The following is a 21,919-nucleotide window of genomic DNA, read 5'->3' as shown; positions in this document are numbered from 1 at the left end:
TAGTTCATTCTTCCCAGGGATAACCACTGTTAAAGCTGGTGTATATCTTTCCAGACCATTGCACATGTAAGTATGGGTTATTTATACTACTTATGATAATTATTTTTTCTCTTTAACTATGTATCATGTATATTCTTTCATATCTGTCCTTGCTAGCTTTTTAACATTTTGTTGTATCTTTACACCTCACTTCTTTAACTTTTCCCTGTTGATACACAGGTAGGTTTTCTCCATGTTTTTAATATTATAAATAATGTCACATAAAATGACCTTTTTCTTTTAGGCAAAGTGGAAATATTGAGTCAGAGGTATATTATACTTTAAGCTTTTATAGTTTTTGCCAAATTGTTCTATAAATAGGCTAAAGCAATATGCACCCCACTCCCCAAAACTCTCCGCACTTAAGTTTTTGTACCTTTTACTGGCTGATGAAAGGAGTTAGGGGTTAAGTTTCTTGAAGGGCAGACTGTTTAATCATCAAGTATGTTTATATCTAACACAGTAATAGATGTTAATAAATTTTGTTTGTGGAAGGAAAGAGTGACTGAAGATAATAAATTTATGAAGTTATGTTAATACTACAAAGCCAAGCAAGTATCCTTACTTGAGACTGTATCCACTGTTAGGCTGTAACTAACTGTACACATTTGTTACTTTTAGTGGTTGGCCAAATTGTTTGTTTTTTTCTTAGTAGCACTTAGTTATCTTTAACTCCATTTGAAACAATTTTGTTAGATTGTAGCATGACAAGTGTCACATCAGCTGTGCTTTAAAGAAAAAGCTTACTAAATTGGTGAATTTTTGTGTAGCTATTTTAATATTGAAGATGGAAGGGAAAAAGCAACATTTTTGGCAATTGTTGCTGTTGTTCAGTTGCTAAGTCAAGTCCAACTCTGCAACCCCGTGGACTGCAGCATACCAGGCTTCCCTGTCCCCTTCACTATCTCCTGGAGTTTGCTTAGACTCATGTCCTGTGAGTCAGTGATGCCATCTAACCATCTCACCCTCTGTCGCCCTCTTCTGCTCTTGCCCTCAGTCTTTTCCAGCATCGGGGTCTTTTCTAGTGAGTTGGCTCTTCGCATCGGGTGGCTAAAGTGTTGGAGCTTTAGCTTCGGCGTCAGTCCTTTCAATGAATATATTCAGGGTTGATTTCCTTTAGGATTGACTGGTTTGATCTCCTTGCAGTCCAAGGGACTCTGAAGAGTGTTCTCTGGCACCACAGTTTGAGAGCATCAATTCTTCCGTGCTCAGGCTTCTTGCTGGTCTAACTCTCACATCTGTACATGACTACTGGAAAAAAACATAGCTTTGACTATATGGACCTTTGTCAGCAAAGTGATGTTTATGCTTTTTAATATACTGTCTAGGTTTGTCATAGCTTTTCTTCCAAGGAGCAAGCATCTTATATACTTTTTACTGGCTAATTTAAGGAGTTAGGAATTAAGTTTCTTTAAGGACAGACTGTTTAATCATCAAGTATATTTAGTATCTAGCAAAGTAATATGTATGTACATGTGTGCTCAGTTATATCCAGCTCTTTCCGACCCCAGGAACTGTACCCACCAGGCTCTTCTGTCTGTGAAATTTTCCAGCAAAGAAATACTGGAGTAGGTTGCCATTTCCTCCTCCAGGGGATCTTCCTGACCCAGGGATCAAACCCGTGTCTCTTGTGTCTCCTGCATTGATAGGTTGATAGGTGGATTCTTTACCACTTGTGCCACCTGGGAACAAGATAACACAGTAACAGGTGTTAGTAAATTTTGTTTGTGGAAGGAATGGATCACCGAAGATAATAAGCTTATGAAGTTATCTTACTACTACAAAGTCAAGCAAGTATCCTTACTTGAGACTATCCACTGTCAGGCTGCAGTTGTAGACATTTGTTACTTGTAGTGCTTGGTCAAATAGTTTGGTTTTTTCCTAGTAGCACTTAGTTGTCTTTAACTCCATTTGAAACAATTCTGTTAGATTGTATTGTGACAGCTGTCACATCAGCATTCATCAAACAAACTTACAAAATTGTTGAATTTTTGTGTAGCCATTATAATATTGAAGATGGAAGAAAAAAGCAACATTTTCAGCAAATTAGGCTTTATTGTTTCAAGAAAGGTAAAACTGCAACTGAAATGCACAAAAACATTTGTATAACATATGGAGTCAGTGCTTTGACAGATGGAATGTGTCAAAAGTGGTTTGGGAAGCTTGCATGCTAGAGATTTCTCACTGGACGATGCTTCGTGGTGGGGTAGACCAGTTGAAGTTGATGCCAATCAAAGGGAAATATTAGTTGAGAACAATTTATGTTATACTATGTGGAAGAGAGCCTACATACTCAAAATATCCAAATCAAGTGCTGAAAATCATTTTCACCAGCTTGGTTATCTTCATCGCTGTGGTGATTGGGTTCCACATAAGTTAGTCAGGAAAAACCTTGACTGCATTTCTGCATGTAATTCTCTACTTAAATGTAATGAAAATGTTCCATTTTAAAAATGTGATGGGTGGTGAAAAGTGGATACCATACAATAATGTGGAATGGAAGAGATTGTAGGGCACGTGAAATGAACCACCACCTACCACAGCAAAGGCTGATCTTCATCCCAAGAAGGTGATGTGTATATGGTGGGATTGGAAGGGAATCCTCTACCATGAGCAGGAGCAGATTCCAAACAATTAATTCCAATAAGTACTGCTTCTAGTTAGAGCAACTAAAAGTAGTGCTCAATGAAGATTGTCTGGAATTAGTCAACAGAAAATGCATATTCTTTTGTCATGAAGACCTTTAGTGAGACTGCACGTTACTCTGATGACCGGGCAAAAACTGTTAGAGCTTGCTTGGGAAGTTCTGGTTCATCCACCATATTCACCAGATATTGCACCTTCAGATTTTCACTTATTTCAGTCTTTACAAAAATTCTCTTAATGGAAAAATTTCAAAAGACTATAAAAGGTACCTAGAACAGTTCTCTGCTCAGTAAGATAAAAAGTTTTGGGAAGGTGGAATTATGAAGTTGCCTGAAAAGTAATAGAAGGTAATGGAACAAAATGGTGAATACATTGTTCAATAAAGTGAAAAGTGAAAGTGAAAAATGTGTCTGTCACTTAAAAACCGAAGAAACTTTTCGGCCAACCGAATATTTCCTCAACCTGGTTTTATCAATCTTATGCCCTGGTGGCTCAGATGGTAAAGAATCCGTCTGCAATGTGGGAGACCTGGGTTCACTCCTTGGGTTGGGAAGATCCCCTGGAGAAGGAAATGGCAACCCACTCCAGTATTCTTCCTGGAGAACTCCATAGACAGAGGAGCCTGGCGCGCTACAGTCCGTGGGGTTGCAGAGAGTCAGACTGAGTGACTGAGCACAGCACATGAAGTAAGTAGTAGTTTTTGAGTGACAGTGGTAGTGCTGCAATAGGAGACCGTTCTCTCTTTTAAGTCTGTGGCATGCTTTAGTCTGCCCATTGTCTCTTTGTCATTTTAAGTCATGTAATATTTTCAGATAAAAAGATATTATCTTCCAGGAAGAAAATTGCTGTTTAAACTGTGAGAGATATAAACTATTTTTATCTTTTTATGACTCCTCAGCTCACTTCTATATTTTTTCCCTCTTTCTATAGTCTTTCATGATGATTGTTTAGAAATATTAAACTAGTAAGCTGTTGCTCTTGGGATATTTGAGGAAATTTTAGGATATTTTGTGTGCCTGAAGTTTTAGGACTTTGTAGACTAGTATTGGCTGTAAGAAAATAAATAGCAGTGTGAGTTTTGTTTTCTGAAGTCATGGTAACTGCTGCCTCTGTGAATTCTTTTTACAAATGAAAGAAAAAGAAATTGCCCTTTAAAGCTTTCTCATGAAAACAGGAGTACCCATTTTTTCAAAAGGTGGAAGAAAAAGCTGTCTTATAAAGAAAACTGGAACAGGTTGATGGCACCAATATACTTTCTAACAAGGGCTGTTCCTATTCTGTTTTTTCTTTTCTCTTTGAGGATCTTTTCCTCATCAGTTATCTTGCTCTTTTTTGAGGGGAAGGGGCTTGCTGTATGGTTTGTGGGATCTTAGTTTTTGCTTTTGAACTGTGGTGTCGGAGAAGACTCTTCAGAGTCCCTTGGACTGCAAGGAGATCCAACCAGTCCATCCTAAAGGAAATCAGTCCTGAATATTCATTGGAAGGACTGATGCTGAAGCTGGAACTCCAATACTTTGGCCATCTGATGTGAAGAACTGACTTAGTTGAAAAGACCCTGATGCTGGGAAAGATTGAAGGCAGGAGAAGGGGACAACAGAGGATGAGATGGTTGGATGGCATCACCGACTCAATGGACATGAGTTTGAGTAAACCCCCGGGAGTTGGCGAGGGACAGAGAAGCCTGGCGTGCTGCCGTCCATGGGGTCGCAAAGAGTCTTCTCCAACACCACAGTTCAAAAGACACGACTGAGCGACTGAACTAAACTGAGTTCCCCAATCAGGGATGGACCCCAGCAGTAAGAGCACCTAGTCTTTACCACTGGACCACCAGGGAATTCCCCTCTTTAAATTTTTATTATAGCTTATTCTCTTCTGTGGGTCCCTTTTCTTGTATTTACAAGAATCCAGGTCTCTTTAAAAAAAAAAAAATTTCGTCACTGACTTCTTTGACTTTGTAACCTGTTTAAGACTATTGTCTTATTTTCTTAATTCTGACACTTTCGAGAGTAGCTTTGTGGTTTATCACCTGTACATTCTCACCACTGTCAGAAGTTACAGTGGAAAAAAATAAGTTACAGTGACCTCCTAATTAACAATCCACACATTTACCAGCTTTTATCCCATCTGATCTTTTTATAACCAAACTTCTACTCCCCTTGTTTGAGTGAGACACTGTGTTTTTCTCTAGTTTATGTGAGATCCTTTCTGCTCATCTCTGTAATGTAGGCATTTTTAAAAGTTTTTTTTTTTTTTTTTTTTTACTTTTGTTCTCTTGTTTTTTCACTCTGTATGTTACCTATGACCCTTTTAGTACAATTTCATATTTATCTCTAGTCCTCACATCACTCTGTCTCAGAATTGTGTTTCCCACAATCTGATAGACATCTCCCTAGATTTCTGGCTAGGATTCTAAACCTAACTTTCAAAATCATAATTAACTGTTACATTTCTCCCATCAACATCTGCACACTACTTACCTCCCCCCACATCCCTCCACCTTCCTCCATAGCTCCTAAAACACAGCAACCACTTTTTATGCCCACTCTGTCTTTACATTTAATATTTCTTATTTTCTACATTTATAATGCTGTGTGAATCCATCATCAGGACTTGAATCAATCTCTTGATTTACTAATTCACTTACTGCCTCGAATTTTTCATTTTTTAATGCTGTGCTTGGGTACATTCTTTTTGTTTTTTAAGTCCAGGTTCTAGATTTCTGAACAAATTCTAATCTGGGCAGGAAGCCTTCCCTGACAACCAGGGCAGCATAAAATTCTTCTGTTTCATTATTCTCAAGTTCTTTTACCTAATTTTAGGAGATTTATGGTAGAATAGTGTTTAATATTTGTGGTAGCTGATGAGTATGGTTTAAGAAACTCAGGAAATTCACTTTTACAAATTGGAAAACTTTTCTACCTATTTTAGAAGGTTAGAGTTTAGCAAAAAAGTCACTTAGGTGGGAAGGACAACTTTTTATTGTATTTTTTGTACGATTTGACATTATTACTATTATACCTCTCTTGGAATGTATCACATCATTGAATCATGTTCCTCTGACAATTCTAGGTGTTCCATTATTGTTATAAAATAAAGTCCACATGATTTATGATGTCTTCCTTCATCTCAGCTGGCAGTTACCATTTTTTGCTTTCAGAGAATTGTGTATTTCTAGATTCTTTACCATCTGATCCACCAGGGAATCCCATTCCTATTATAGTACTTAACTATCATTTGCTATATATTGTTACTGTAGCTGTCAATTCAATAGATTGTGTAAAAGGGTTAAGAAGATTTTAGTCTTTTTTTTAAAAACCATTACCTAGTCCTCCCCCCATGTCTTATGTGCACAGTAGGTCCTCAACAAATGTTTGTTAAATGAAATTATTCCCTTTGTTTGAAATGCCTTTCCTGCTCATGGATTGTAACCACTCTGACACATATTGCTAAATGACTGTGGGTAGATTGCATAATCTCTCCTAAATATTTTTATCCTGAAACTAGCAACGCCTTCCCTCAAAGGGTTAGGTTATAATTAACTAGTAAAATGCTTTGAAGAAGTTAAAGTTGAGCATTATGATCATCCTATTAAAGGTGAACTGTTGGTATCAGGTTTGTAGGTAAAGCTTTCTCAAAGCTTGAAGTTAATTAGATGATGTTGAAGTAATTCTGTAGTATTTGCATCTTGTTTTTTTGCATCTGTTTTTTTGCTTTACTTAAATCCCTAGAGTTCTTTGGAGGGAAGGAAGCCTTTGTAATGCTGTTTATAAGCCGAGTCATGATTGAAGTCTTTTCAGTGTAGGAGTAATATAGTACAGCATTTAAGATGATGTGCATCATGCTATACTTAAATCTTTTATATGCCAGAGGTCCTCAGACTTCTATGTGCTAAGAATCCTTTGGAGGCTCTCATTGAAAATGTCCCACCTCCACCCAAGGTTCTAGTTTGGCAGGTTATGTTTCTTAATGACAGATCAGGTGCTTTCTGATTCAGTTAGTATGTGGACAACACTTTGAGAGATACTCCTGAATGAAGCTGTAAAAGCCTGTAGAATATGAGAGAATGACTAGTAAATAAACATATAAACTCATATGACTTATGATATTCAAAGTCATTAGTTAAATAATATTCACAGTTATATAATAACTCACATATTTAAAAAATGGCTTAACTTCAAATACTTTTACCATTTTTCCTTGAATTCAGTAAGTACATAGTACTTATTCCCAGAGTGTATTTGTGAAACTTCAGTACCTACAGATGACTCCAGTTGCTGATGGACAAGGAAGCCTGGTGTGCTGCAGACCATGGGGTCTGAGTCGGACATGACTAAGCAACTGAACTGACAGATGCCCCATGAAAAAAAGAGCTTGATTAAATAAGTTTGTGAATTGTTATATACTGTCATCCATACTTGGAGATTTATATTGCATATTAACTTTTTTTCTGTATCACCATATGGCCTGTGGGATCTTAGTTCCTCTACCAGGGATGGAACTTGCGCCCCTTGCATTGAAAGTAGAGTCTTAACCATTGGACTGTCAGGGAAGTCCCTGCATGTTAACATACTAAAGACTCTTACAAGTCCTGAAGCAAAAAACCTTGGACCTCATTGTTTTCTGAAATGTATTTGACTATGAGCTTTCCTTTGTTTCTCCTAGCAATTTCTATTAACTTACTGAACAAACTTGAGGAAATCTTGCTTTTTTCTTTCCTCCCAGTTAGGAAATGAGTGAATGAATTGAGTAAGGAGGGTGAACCCGGGTCTCTCTCATTGCAGGCAGACGCTTTAACCTCTGAGCCACCAGGGAAGCCCCTACTAGGATGCCAACTAAACTATATAGGAGTGATTGGATTAGATAATTACCACCATGATGGTATTGGATAAAGGCCAGTAATAGTCATAGAATGCTGTGGCTAGTGAGTTTGATGAAGAACAGAGTATTGGTTTATTTTAAGAATGATTTCACATAAGCTAATCAAATACAAAGGGAAAAATAGTGACTTTATAGTGGGAAAACCTGGCAGACACCAACTTGATTAGGTGATCAAGGTTATTCTTAATGATGGGTAGGTACAATATGCATAGTATCATGTCTGTATATTCTTCCATGGATGTTATGGCCTGAATTGGGTTACAAGGAACATCAGGTAGACCCAGACTGATGGTCATTCCAGAGAATTAAAAAGCTTATATTCTTTATAGTCAAGGGCATGAAAATGAGGAACTGAGGGGACTGTTCCAGATAGGAGGCAGAGGAGGTCTGATAACTACATACAGTATATGTTCCTGGATATAATTCTGAATCAGAAAGGAAAGAGAGATCATGTTGGGACATTTGATAACATTTGAATGTATCTGCAAATTAGCTTTATGTTACATCAATGATGATTTCCTAATTGGGAGGATTGAATGATGCTAATGTAGCAGAATTTTCTTGTAAGTTACACACTGGAGTATTTAGATAATATCTACACATATTTTCTGTAGTCTTGAAATTATTTTAAAATAAAAACTAAATGTACTTTTTGGAGCATAAATTTATCTAACTTTTTTGTTTTTGTATTTACAGATGATTACATTTTGCTACACTTGTAGAGGGATTCCTTCAGTAGATAGTTTTTGGTTGAATAAACACTATCCAGGAATTTAAGAATTCTATGAATTTTAATAAGAAATGCATTTTAAACTTTTTCTTTCAGAAAGCTGAAGCTGATGGTAGTTTAAGTGATAGCCATGTGTCTCCTCCAGCCAAACGCACTTTGAAACAACCTGACTCTGTTTGCAAAGACAAATCAAAATCACGAACTACTGGTCAGCGAGAAGAATGGAATATATCAAGTGGACAGGCCAGGTGAGAAGGGAGAACTCACCCATTGTTTTTTCATAATTTTTTTGATGGGATTCAGGGCTGATATTAATGCTAATTTTCTTAAATTGTAAAACCACCTGTCTAGGAATACTTATAAATTGTATTAAGCTTATTTTATAATTTTTGTATGTAATTTTATTTTCTCTAAATATACCAAAAATACATTTAGTATGTAATGGAAACTATTATTACTTAAAACATTAAGAATTGTGATAGGTCTTGAATGTGCATACATGTTTATACTTCTGAAAATTTAAATAAAAACAATGGTTAGAAGTATATTTTTTATTTAAAAATAAAATAAAATCTCTTCTGCCTAAAATTATTAAATATTCCACTTGAATTGGTATGCTAAAATGTAATAAAATCTAAATTAATTTCTAATAAATCTTTTCATGTATCTGATTGTTTTCAACTTAAATTTTCTCTGTGTCTGTTTTGATATGTATTATGAACATAATTTTACTCACCAAAGTAAGTGGTACTAATTTAATGTAGATAGGATAGCTGTATACACACTCAGAAGAGATTTAAATTTTCAGCTTAGAATCCTTAGCTTCTCTTTTTTCCAAAGTCTTTGATGTAAAAGTGCTGATGATATGCCAATTGCAAACAAAAGTAAAAGGAAATTCCTTTTTGACAGTATTTTTATTTTATGTCTGTAGGTAAATTCTGGACACTGCTATTAGTCTTTAATGAAAAAAGTCTTTGGAGTTATATAGATTTTGATAGGCATTATACATTTACTAGTCTCTAAAGAGTCTGTGCCTAATTTAATATGTACCATTTTATTTAAAAGTTTTAATTTTGCATTGTCTGAGAGCTAAGTTGAAAACTATGTGAATCATCTATTGATTTTTTTTTTTTAACTTTCCCACCTTTCCCATACTCATTCATCTGTGAGATGAAACAGATCCAGATCACTATAATGATGTCACTTAAAATAAGTACTTTCCTTTAATTATACTTATACACTTGATTTATAGGATGTAATCTGTATCCTGTGTTTATTAGATGAGTAAATCAGGCTTCTTTTTCTAACAAATGTTTCTAAAAAGTATTCTTTTACTGTTAAAAGTTTGGCTTTTAATTGTAAGATAATTTTAACAGTGTAACTCAAGTATGAGCCTCTCTAGTACAATAGATTTTTCACACCTTATCCACTCAGAGATCTGTATAAATTAATCTTAATCATGTCTTTCATGTAAAAAAAGAGTTTTGCTTCCATTTAGATACCTTATCCTTTAAAAAAACTTTAAGTACATTTTGAATAAGAAACTTAAGAAATAATGAATGCTAATAGAATTTACTGCTTCTGTTTTGACAGGAGAATAATGTTTAGCAATTCACATAATTTTAAAAGTTTTTGGGTTATGTGAATGTGAAAAGACACTGCTAGAGTCTTTTAGTATTTCAGATGACCTGAAAAGAAAATGCCATTTGGTCTGTCAGATTCAACAGAATTGAATTTCTGGGAAACTTGTAGTTAAAAATATTTTAGATTTTGAGATAATATAAATACAAAAATCAGGATTTATATGAGTGCTTATATTAGTTTTTATGTCATGAACCTGAGAATCCTAATTCCTTTATTTTGGTAATCTAAAGTCCTAAGCACATCTAAGGTAAAATGACTGAAGTTCTTTCAGGAAAATGATTTTTTAAAATGCAGTTCATTTGGAGGAAAATTGAATAAAGATAAAAATTAGTATTAGCTATGAAAAATGATGAATCTTAAAGGACTTTAACAACCATTAAATTCTTTAAAGAAACTACTGTTGATTGGTAAAATAACATTTAGGAATAACTTTTAGAGATTGGATGAAAATAGAGATTAAAATGGAACTAGAACTTTGATATCTTCATAAATGATTTGAGATAGATTATAAGTTTTTTGGGGGGGAGGAATCTGGGTTTATATATTTAAAGTCCCAAGTTTATCAATATAGTTACAGTGATTGATAATATTTTTGTAAAATGAAGATTTTCTTGGTAAAAATCTTTACTACTGTATTACATCTTTTCTTCTTTAGCTTATATGTAGAAATTCATAAATATACTTGCTAACCTAGATAGCTGTTGCAGCTTACAAATATTTTGAGTTCAGAATCCCATTTCATTGACTTTTGTCAGTTGACATTTATTTAGCCACTGGATATTTATCTAATTTGGAGGCTGTGTGTTGGGGAGTAGGTGGTTGGGAGAGTCAACATGGAGAATTCTCATGGCATACATTTGATGTCTGTGGAATAATAGACACACTCTGAGAAACACACGAAATTAAATCTTTGATAAGCCTAACTGTGCACTAAAGTATAATATGTGTGAAAATTTTGTTTTGTGGTCAGATGATTAGGGAGTAGTGAGGTTAGGCAGAAGTGTAATCACCACTGCTGAGGCTTATTAGAATTGAAGGCAGGTAGTGGTTAAAGTTTTTCCAAATGAATGCTTTTGCTGAATTGAGGTTTAAAATTCTCATAAATCATTGAATGCCTTGGGTTTATGTGGGTGAATAAGTAATGATTTTTGAGTCTGGTATTGAACTGGTAGCTTGTTCCACATAATTAAAGATGTAGAAACTTTTAATGTAATAATTACTGAATGCAGTGATAGTGTCTCCATTTAAAAAATTTAGGGTACAGATATAAAGGAAAATATCCCCCACTTATTCCCCATTTTAAAAATAAACAAAGGGGACTTCATAATCATAAAGGATTTATTAGAGGATTCATTTAATCAATGAACCTGCATGGTTACATTTTTTTGGGGGGGGGGATTGCTGAAAACTTTTATTTTTTAATTTTTTATCTCACTCAAGAGATATTATAAAATTATTGAAGAGAAATGACTGCTTTGAATATATAAGTAGATATAATCAATGCACAAGGGTTTTCAGATTAAATCATCAATGATTTCTCAGGGTAAAATAATTCAATCCTTTTGAAATGATATTAAGCATAAATCTACTCATAATTTTATTAAATAAGCAATTCATTTAAAGATTTGTAAATACTAGGTATGTCTTAAATTCCTTGGTTCACAAGGATATCATTTTGACACAATGTTTAGTTACTAAGTCATGTCTGACTCTTTGTGATCCCAAGGACTGTAGCCTGCCCGGTTCCTCTGTCCATGGGATTTCCCAGACAAGAACACTGGAGTGGGTTGCCATTTCCTTCTCCAATGCATGGTTACATTTTAAGTGATTAATTTTGGGGAACATTGATTCAAGAGACTTTTTAAGCACCTATATAATTGTATAGGCAGACCAACCCTTGAAATACCAATATTATCTTTTTACACCCGAGTATTTCATATTCTATCTCCTTTTTTTTTCTTTCTCCTTTTTATAAAGAGAAATGATAATGGTACAGTGATGACAATAAGCTATGATTGTAAGTTAATGGGATTGATTGAAGAAGTTTTCTTTTTTCGCCCACCTTAAATCAGATCTTTCATTAGCAATGAAATAAAAGCAAGTAAGCACTGTCTTCTTTAGAGGAACAAAAATTGTTACTGTGCTTTCATCCTAGTGATGTTATTTTTTCAACGGAGTTTTAGATTTCTTATGTAGAATGATTTTAGGGTTAGCATCTTTTCTTTTGAATAATTTATGTGAAATTCCAACCATTTGGTCTTACATACAGCTAAAATTCATTTGAAGCCAAGAATTGTGAATTAACTGATGTCCCTGAGTTAATATTATGTTGGGTCCAAAGCCAAAATGTATTTATGCTTTTTCTATGTGGTTTTAAGTGGATTTTAAGAATGATTCTAGGAAATTCCACATGTATAATGTGTTAAGGAATAACCTAATAACATCAATTTTACTACTTTATAGTCAAGCTCATATACCAGGAGAATTGTATAATAAAGATTCTAAAAATGAAATACTTTCCAAGAAGTAGTATTTTAGAACAAGATGGTTGTGTTGTTTTCCTGGGGAAAGGAGGGATGGACTTTTTTGTTTTTGTGTTCTTGATAGTCGGAAGGTACGTAATAGTTTTTGTTTATATCACGTGGTCATTCCGTCTGTGACTTTTACTAGACAGGGACATTTATAATTAATATTTATGACATTTAATATGTATAATTAACATAAAGCATGCTAGAGTAACCAAAAATGTTAGAATATTTTAGTTAAAAAATGTTGTGCAAACCACATAGATAAGCAGAAGAAAGTCATATATACTATTTTTTGAATGTCGTCTCTCTCCCCTTTTTAATATTTGGAAATAATAATTGTTGGGTATTTAAAAAAATAAGTTTATGTTGACAGCTCTTTTATTATGTAACAATTTTTAGTTTTTGTTTTTGAATTTTAATTATAGTAAGGTATACTGCAACTTTCTTCCATAAATTTTCATATTTTGATGACACTTTAAGTATCTTTCTAGTGACTGAACATTTCTGTCCCTCCACCAAAAGGGAGAGTGGTACAATGACTTTTGAGAGATTAACTAAGTTTTCATGTATTAGTTTAGAATGTGTAATATAATACTTTGAAGAAATTATTAAACGTTGTTGGTATTCAAGTACTTTTTTCTTCTTACAATTTATTGCTTGAATAACTTTGTTTGAATCTTAGGTTGTCAATGGAAACAAGTAGTAAAGATCTGTGACCATTGCTATTTATGGCATTAGTTAACTTTACGGTACATACAGAGCTTAAGCCTTTCCATTGGATTTTAATTTATAGAGTTGAAGACAGAGTGAGTTCAGTTTATAACTTGTTATTAAAGCTTTTCTTGAAGTAATGAAATGACTTTTCACTAATGTATTTTATTAATTTGTATATTATCAATCTTAAGGTAAAAAAATGTTTTCTTTCCTTTTAAAAAAGTAATATTGCATTAGTGACATTTAAAGATTAACGTGATTCCACCAGTATTGCATTTTTGTTTCTTTAAATGAATGTTGATGTGTTTGCATATTAAATATAATTGTGTTCTAGGTTAACTTCTCAGCCTGGTGCTACATTACCAAACGGACATAGTAGCTTATGTGAGTATTCTGTTATGAAACTGGTTAGTATTGAAATACTTATAATGTTGTTAGAGTTCTAAAGTGGGGTAAAATAGAGTAATTTACTAGTATGCTCAGCATACAGTTGGAAGTGACTGGATTACAGTCATGGTAAATATGTATATAATTGTTAAACATTGAGAAATTAGTACAATTGAAATAATTTAAGTTATCATGGCAGATTGTAAACAGTTTTAGAAATTTTACATTATTGGATATTAAAGCCATTTAAGAGGTTATAGTAAGCTCCTTATAGTCTTTTTAAAGTAATTTTTTATTTTTTTCTTTCTTTTTATACTCTGTACTTTGAAATGGAAATTTCTCTCTTCTTGTAGCCCTTCGAAGCCATCCCCATCGAGGGGAAAAGAAAGGAGATGGGGAACTTTCTTGTATAAATGGTGACATGGAAGTCAGAAAAAGCTGTCGTTCCAGGAAAAACAGATTTGAAAGTGTGAACCAGAGTTTGTTATTTGATCAACTGGTAAATAGGTATGAATGTTTTTGCAGTAAGCAGTTTCATGTAATTGTTTTTTTTTTTTAAGCCAGTTGTGTTTTAAAAAGTAACTTAGGCACTGACTTAGCAATCAGTACAATTATTTAAAAACTTAATTTGAATTAACCTTGGTTAGCTCTAGTCACTTTACTAGATTTAATGCAATTTATGTGATAGCATATTTTTTTCCCTCATACTTTTTAAGCTCTTGTGCATACTTAGATAATACAAAAAATAATTTTATTTTAACTTCACTAGTATAGTCCTTTAATATTTGCTCTTTTAACATTTATGTTTTGACAGTTTTCAAGAAACATTAAGTTCCATTACTGATATATAATAGGTATAGTTTTACTTAGTCAAGATTCTGAATTGAAAGTCTTTTGAGACTGCACATGTTGGATATAGCCTAGCTGACTCCTCCCTCAGCATCTACGTGCAATGAAACTGTATTCTTCTCAAATAATAATCATTCCTACTTAATCCTTGTAATAGCCTGGAGAAGGGAGATGACTGTAATTCCTATTTGAAAGGAGAGGAAATTATATTTTATTGTGGTAGCGTCAAATTTGAGTATTAGTTATTATTTGTTAAGTACCTAGATCAGTATCTGAACACATAGTAAGTGCCGTGTGTGTTTAAAATGTCAATGTCAGTATGTATTTTGTGGATGTCAGTTTCCTCTAATTTCTAAATATATCTGCCCTTGGAGTGGGAGGTGGGAGAGGTTTAAGAGGAAGGGGACATAGGTACACCTATGGCTGATTTATGTTGATGTATGGCAGAAACCAGCACAATATTGTAAAGCAATTATCCTTCAATTAAAAATAAGTAAATTAAAAAAAAAAAGTATCAGTTCAGTTAACCTTATGCTGGCTTTAAACTTTTTACAAATTCTTTATTCTATACAATTTTTAACACCATCTTCAAATAAAAAGATTTGAATTAGTTTTTTTTTTTTTGTACCATGGATCTGATAGTCAGTTATTTGTAGTAGTATTATGAATTTAAATATTTGAAGCTGAGTAAACAAAGGTCTTCTATTTGTAAGTTTTATTTTAATATATCATGACAGAAGATGTTCTGTTTCTGTCTTTCTTTTCTTTTTTGGCCATGCTGCATGGCTTGTGGGATCTTAGTTCCCTGACCAGGGTTTGAACCCAGACCCCAGCAGTGAAATCACTGAGTCCTAACCACTGGACTGCCAGGGCATTCCCTGTTTCCTTCTGTTTTTGAGGCAGTATCTTCTAATGGATGCTAGTTCAGAAGAAGATATTAACTGGGATATTAGGTACAGTTAGAAATTAGATGGCTTAATTATTCTTTGATGGTGAGCTCTTTTACCTGTATGATATACAGTTTGATCCTGCAATTGTCTAAACCCTAGTTTTATTATGTAATTGTAGTACTGCTGAAGCTGTACTACAGGAAATGGACAACATAAACATTAGACGGAATCGTCGATCAGGAGAAGTAGAACGGCTTCGAATGTGGACAGATACAGAATTTGTGAGTATGTTAATCTTAACAACTGTCCCTGGTGGCTCAAAGGGTAAAGAATCTGCCTGCAATATGGGAGACCGAGGTTTGATATCTGGGTCAGGAAGATCCCCTGGAGGAGGAAATGGTAACCCACTCCAGTATTCTTGCCTGGGAAATCCCATGGACAGAGGAGCCTGGTGGGCTACAGTTCATGGGGTTGCAAAGAGTCGGACATGACTGAGCGGCTAACACAACAACAACAGCAACAACAACAACCGTTGCAAGTAGTTTTTATTTTGATTGAGGAATTCAAAGAGAGCAGCATTTGGATTTTCTTGAATTAACAGAATTGTTCCTTTTTCGTTTCCAATTTAATCTGAGATTTTATTGTTTTCTTTTTTCTTTTATCCATACCTTGCTTGCCACAAGCTCCCTCAAAAGACCCTATACCCTTTTGCCAGAGAGATCTCCTGGAGAAGGAAATGGCAACCTACTCCAGATTCTTGATTGAGAAATCCCATGGACAGAGGAGCCTGGTGGGCTACAGTCCATGCGGTGGCTAAAGAGTTGGATGCAGCTTAGTGACTAAACAACAACATCTTAAAGTACAACTCTGATTCTGTTGTTAACTATTAAGGTTTTTTTTTTTTTTTTTTCGCTGCACTGTGTGGCATGTGAGATCTTAGTTCCCCAACCAGGGATCGAAGCTATATCCCTTGCATTAGGAGTATGGAGTCTTAACCACTGAACCACCAGGGAAGTCCCTTTAATGGTTTTTTAATGTGTGCTGAATTAATTAAAATCACCTTAGATAGCCAGTGGGAATTTGCTATATGACACAGGGACCTCAAACCCAGCGCTCTGTGACGACCTAGAGGGGTGGGACGGAGTAGGAGGAAGGCTCAGGAGGAAGGGGATATATGTATACCTATGGCTGATTCATGTTGATGTATGGCAGAAACCAGTACAACATTGTAAAGCGATTATTCTCCAATTAAAAATAAATAAATGAAAAAAACCCCAAATCACCTCAACTGGCATAATGTGGTTTCAAACTTTATCTTCTCACACATCATTGTCCAAATACAAACACATCATTCTTACTTTCCTATCTTTTACTCTTGTTAATACTTCTGGTTGAGGACTTAATGCAGTTCTATCTTTGTTTCAAGGATCATTTCAAGTGCTTCCTCCCCCACTCCCCTAGGCACATTTCCCCTCTCCCTGCCCAATTTTCAAGTATCTTATGAGTTTTATTTTTCTTCTTGTTTCATACATTTATTAAATTCAGTAAGGTCCATTTTCATTGATCTGTGCCTTGCAAATAGATCCTCAGTAAATTTTATCAAGTGGGCATGTCCCATTGGGCTAGTGATACTGATGGCTGGGAATAAATTTCATGTTAATATTTGACAGATTTCTCTCTTTAAAAGGAAAACATGGATATGTATTCAAGAGTGAAAAGGCGAAGAAAGTCACTGAGAAGAAATAGTTATGGTATACAAAATCATCATGAAGTCTCTACTGAGGGTGAAGAAGAAGGTTTGTAAAGCACCTTTATGAAATAAATGCTACAAAGTTCAGGTGGGAGGAAAGAAAAACATATACAAACTATATATATATGTGTGTGTGTGTGTGTGTGTATATATATATATAGTATATTGCTGGATGGGTGATTTTTGACTTTAGAGGTCTATATTATATAATTCGGAATAATTTTTGTTCCATTGACATTTCTGAGTATTTAATTCCTTCATTTGGAAAAATGCCTTTGCTGTACGCTATGCATTGTTGTGTAATATTGATATATCTTGTTAGTAAGCTGTTGGGTAGTCCTTAAATGACCTAATCTGATGCAACATTTGCCATGGGCTGATCTGCTTGTTAGTAGGCAAGACCTCTTTTGTATTTAGGTACTTTTTAACTGGAAATCTCTGTCCATAGCCACCTAAATCTATGATTATTTGGATCTCAAATTTAGTTATGGACACAGGATGGTGAAGTTAAGAGAAAGAAAGATTGCTAATACTACTGGAGGGAGTGGTACTGCTTTTTTCTGAGGCCTATCTATCTGAGTTCTGATTTGAGGAATCCTGACTGAATTTGTCAGGCTGGATTTGGGAGTAGATGAAAGCACATTTGTCTGAGGATTATAAATTGATGACTAGTAAGATCTATAGGATTTACATTTATAGGGTTTAATTCTGTACATGTTAACTTTCTTTATTAAAATGGATTTTTAGAAGATTTGGTGTATTTTAAATGCAGTATAGTTGTTTTTCACTGGGAAATCTTATTAGTTCCTACTATTCATGTAGCTTAGCTGGATAAGAATGGGTTTATTTCTCAAATTCTGTAATTAATATATTATTAGTAAGTTTTGAAGAGTTGATATTTTTAATGAAGGTATTTTATTGAGCAAATATTATTGTTGTTACAGCTAGAACCTCTATATTGCTTCCTTTGGAGAAAATCAGTATAGGTGAGACAGATTTATAATGTGATTTTTGCCTTATTATTAACTGAACATCTTTGTAGATTTCCCTGAGGACTTGCCATGTTTAGAATTTTTTCTCATAATAAATAATGCAGTTTTTTTTTTTTTTTTCCAAAAGGTAATTTTTTGAAGTTTTAAGGAAACTTATTTGGGCGCAAGTAATTTAAAGTGTTATTTACTTAAGTAATATTGCATTTGCTAATTTTCTCATGAGTAAAATGTAAAGTCCTTTGCATTTTTAGTCTCCTGTTTCACTGAGCATCACTGATAGTTTAGTATTTTTTCCAGTGCTTTAATATGATTGTGTTATATTGAAAATTCCTGTGGTTAAAAAGTTAATCATAAAGTACATTGCATTTGAGGACCATAAGCTTAAACATTTTCATCAAACTCTCTTTTCTTTTTAACTTTTAATTTTTTATTGAAGTATAGCTATTTAACAACGTTGTGATAGTTTTATGTGGATAGCAAAGGAACTCAGCCATACATATACATGTATCCATTCTCCTCCAAACTCCCCTCCCATCCAGGCCGCCACATAATGTTGAGCAGAGTTCCATGTGCTATACAATAAGTCCTTTTTGGTTATCCATTTTAAATATAGTAGTGTTTCACCAGACTTTTAAACTGTAAATAGATGTCACATCATAGCTATAGCAAAATCACTTTTTAAAAATAAAGGATTTATGTACATTATAATTTATTTTTAAAGTGTATAGCCAGGTAAATTATAAACTGATCAAGAAATAAACTATTACCAGTACCCTAGAAATCTGCTTTCATACTCTCTCCCAATCTCTGCCTGAATTTTTCTACCAAAAATGTAACTAATCTGTGTTTACCTGTTATCAGTGGGCCTAGTAACCATTACACTGCCAACAAAAATTACTCTTGTGACATTAGTAATTATCTTTTAAGCATATTTTTTTTGAACTATCAAGTAGTATGTGAATGCTAAATAACTGTATTCAGTGATTGATTTGGCATTGAATGGAGTTTGCTGTAATAAATTTTGAATCATATTCTATTATTGCTTTATATGTCCAAAAAGATAATACAAAAGATTGAAAAGTCATAGGTGAATCAAGAGCTCAATTGTGATCATATTGATATATTTAGCAGAGAACTATATTATTTGTAGGAAAGGCATTTTCTTTTACATCTATCTAATTTCATTTTTAATTGCATTGATTTATGCTGTATCATACCATGTTGACACTTTTAAATGTCACCTGTATAGAAAAAGATAAAATATAAATATTCAGTTTTAGAGTAGACCAATCCTTGTAGATTAAAGCAGTTTTTTTTTCCTTTTTCTTTTTGTGTGTGGGAAACTAGAATCTCAAGAGGAAGATGGAGATATAGAGGTTGAAGAGGCAGAAGGAGAAGAAAATGATAGGCCATATAATTTGAGACAAAGAAAAACAGTGGATCGATACCAAGCACCTCCAATAGGTAAGAGATTCTAAATAACTTCTTTCCTTTTTGTGGTTGAGTAGCTTATTCTGCTCTGTTCCTTAAAAAAAAATTAGTGTTGTTGAATTTAAAAGAATGAAATCTCTTACAGATTCCGTATATCTTTTCTTATGTATGCTTCTGTTCACACACATGACTGAATGTTGGAGGATACAACTGGAATATAGAATTACATAGTGTATGCACATTTTATTTAAATAACCCTAAATTTAAAAATAAATACTGCTTATACTTTTGTATTACTTTGTTGTTCATTGAGTACTTTCATTTGCATTAGTTCTTTAGGGCAAGCCTCTCTGTGTTCCAAGTAGTTAAGTAATTTAAGCTAAAGTCACAAAAGGGCAACTTAGCCAGTAAGCTAGGTTTGTGTTTTGTTTTAGTCTTAAGAAGGAAACAATTTATCCTAACACTTTAAAATCTGATGACAAGTAATCAGTTCCATAGGTTCTGTTTTATTGACTATTTCCCCAGCTCTTGGGAAATTCCATCATGATTGATTTCCTTCAGTTTTTAGAATATTGAAATTTAGTTCACATATCATTAAATTTGCCATTTTTGCCAGGCTTTCCTTATTTTTTATCTGTACAATTTATGAGTTTTTAGTATATTCACAAGGGTGTGCAGTCATCACCGCTGTCTAATTCTGGAATATTTTATTACTTCTATACTTCCGTCCCCCCAGCCCTTGGCAATCACTAATGCACTTTCTGTCTCCATCGATTTACCTATATGTGACCTTTTGTGTCTTGCTACTTTCATTTAGCATAATGGATCATCTTATTCAAACTCTCATAATCTAAAGCAGTGATTGATTCTCTGGAAATATCAAAGTTACCTCACTAAAAGCTCGCTGAAGTATGTAGACATTATTCTGCTTCAGTTAGGAATCACTGTCACAGATAGCCCTGATAATAATAGGACAGGTGTGTTAGGACAGAGAAAAGATTGTGAGCCATTTTATTAGTGTTTTTTTTTTTTTAAAGCTTTATTGAGGTATGAGTTATATGTAATCCATTGCCATTCCATATGCTTCATGTACACAATTTGGCAAGTTGGAAATACCTTAGGGATTTACTTATGAAACTGTTACCACAGTCAAGATAATGAGCATTTTCATCAACCTCTCCACCTTCAAATTTCATTCTGCCTGCTTATAATCTACTCCTAACCCTTGTGGCTCAGCTGGCAAAGAATCTGCCTGCAATGCGGGAGACCTGGGTTTGATCCCTGTGTTGGGAAGATCCCCTGGAGAAGGCAACAGCTACCCACTCCAGTATTCTGGCCTGGAGAATTCCATGGACTGTATAGTCTGTGGGGTCGCAAAGAGTTGGACATGACTGACCATTTCATTTCATTTCAACCTTCTTTTGCCTCCTTCTCCCAACCCTCAGGCAGTGACTTATCTTACCTGCTTTCTGTCACCATGGATGAATTTACATTTTCTCAAATTTTATATATAGTATAGACTCTTTTTTGTCTGACTTATTTCACTCAGTACATAATGGTAAGACTCATCCATGTTGTTGACTATGACAGTAGTATTTTTCTCTTTATTGCTGAGTAGCATTCCATTGGATGGGTATATCACAATTTGTTTACCCATTCATTTGTTTATGACATTTGGATTGTTGACATTTCTGGTGTCTGGGTATTATAAATACATAAGTTGTTATGAACATATGTTTGCAAGTCTTTGTTTGGACATACGTTTTCATTTTTCTTATAAATACCTAGAAGTAGAAGGCTGGGTTTTTTAATTAGGTGTATGTTTAACTGACTAAGAATTACCAAACTCTTCCAAAGTAATTATACCATTTACATTCTCACTAACAGTGTATGGAATCCCTTGGCAGTAGTTATATGGTAAAGAATCTGCCTGCAATGTGAGAGACCTAGATTCGATTCCTGGGTTGTGAATATCTTTTGGAGAAGGGCATGGCAACCCACTCCAGTATTCTTGCCTGGAGAATCCCATGGACAAAGGAGCCTGGTGGGCTACAGTCCATGGGGTCGCAAAGAGACGGGCACGACTGAGCAATTAATACCAACAGTGTATGAGTATCAGTTGCTTCCTATTCTTGTCAACATTCAGTTCTGTTCAGTCGCTCAGTCGTGTCTGACTCTTTGTGACCCCATGAATTGCAGCATGCCAGGCCTCCCTGTCCATCACCAACTCCAGGAGTTCATTCAAACTCACGTCCATTGAGTCAGTGATGCCATCCAGCCATCTCATCCTCTGTCATCCCCTTTTCCTCCTGCCCCACTCCCTCCCAGCATCAGAGTCTTTTCCAATGAGTCAACTCTTTGCATGAGGTGGCCAAAGTACTGGAGTTTCAGCTTTAGCATCATTCCTTCCAAAGAACACCCAGGACTGATCTCCTTTAGGA

General features: G+C 34.4%; 1 protein-coding gene across 1 annotated transcript in view; it reads left to right on the top strand.

The window, feature by feature from the left end:
• The window catches only part of ATAD2B (ATPase family, AAA domain containing 2B), a 122,095-nt gene that overhangs the window by 7,179 nt on the left and 92,997 nt on the right, over positions 1 to 21,919 (top strand). Inside the window, 6 exon segments of the mRNA XM_010840538.1 lie at positions 8,390 to 8,541; positions 13,514 to 13,563; positions 13,920 to 14,073; positions 15,484 to 15,586; positions 16,993 to 17,101; positions 19,395 to 19,511. Coding sequence (XP_010838840.1) covers positions 8,390 to 8,541; positions 13,514 to 13,563; positions 13,920 to 14,073; positions 15,484 to 15,586; positions 16,993 to 17,101; positions 19,395 to 19,511 — 685 coding nt within the window.

This window comes from Bison bison, unplaced genomic scaffold (assembly GCF_000754665.1).
Source record: "Bison bison bison isolate TAMUID 2011002044 unplaced genomic scaffold, Bison_UMD1.0 scf7180017864145, whole genome shotgun sequence".
NCBI lineage: Eukaryota > Metazoa > Chordata > Mammalia > Artiodactyla > Bovidae > Bison > Bison bison.
This window is presented reverse-complemented; position numbering and strand designations above follow the sequence as displayed.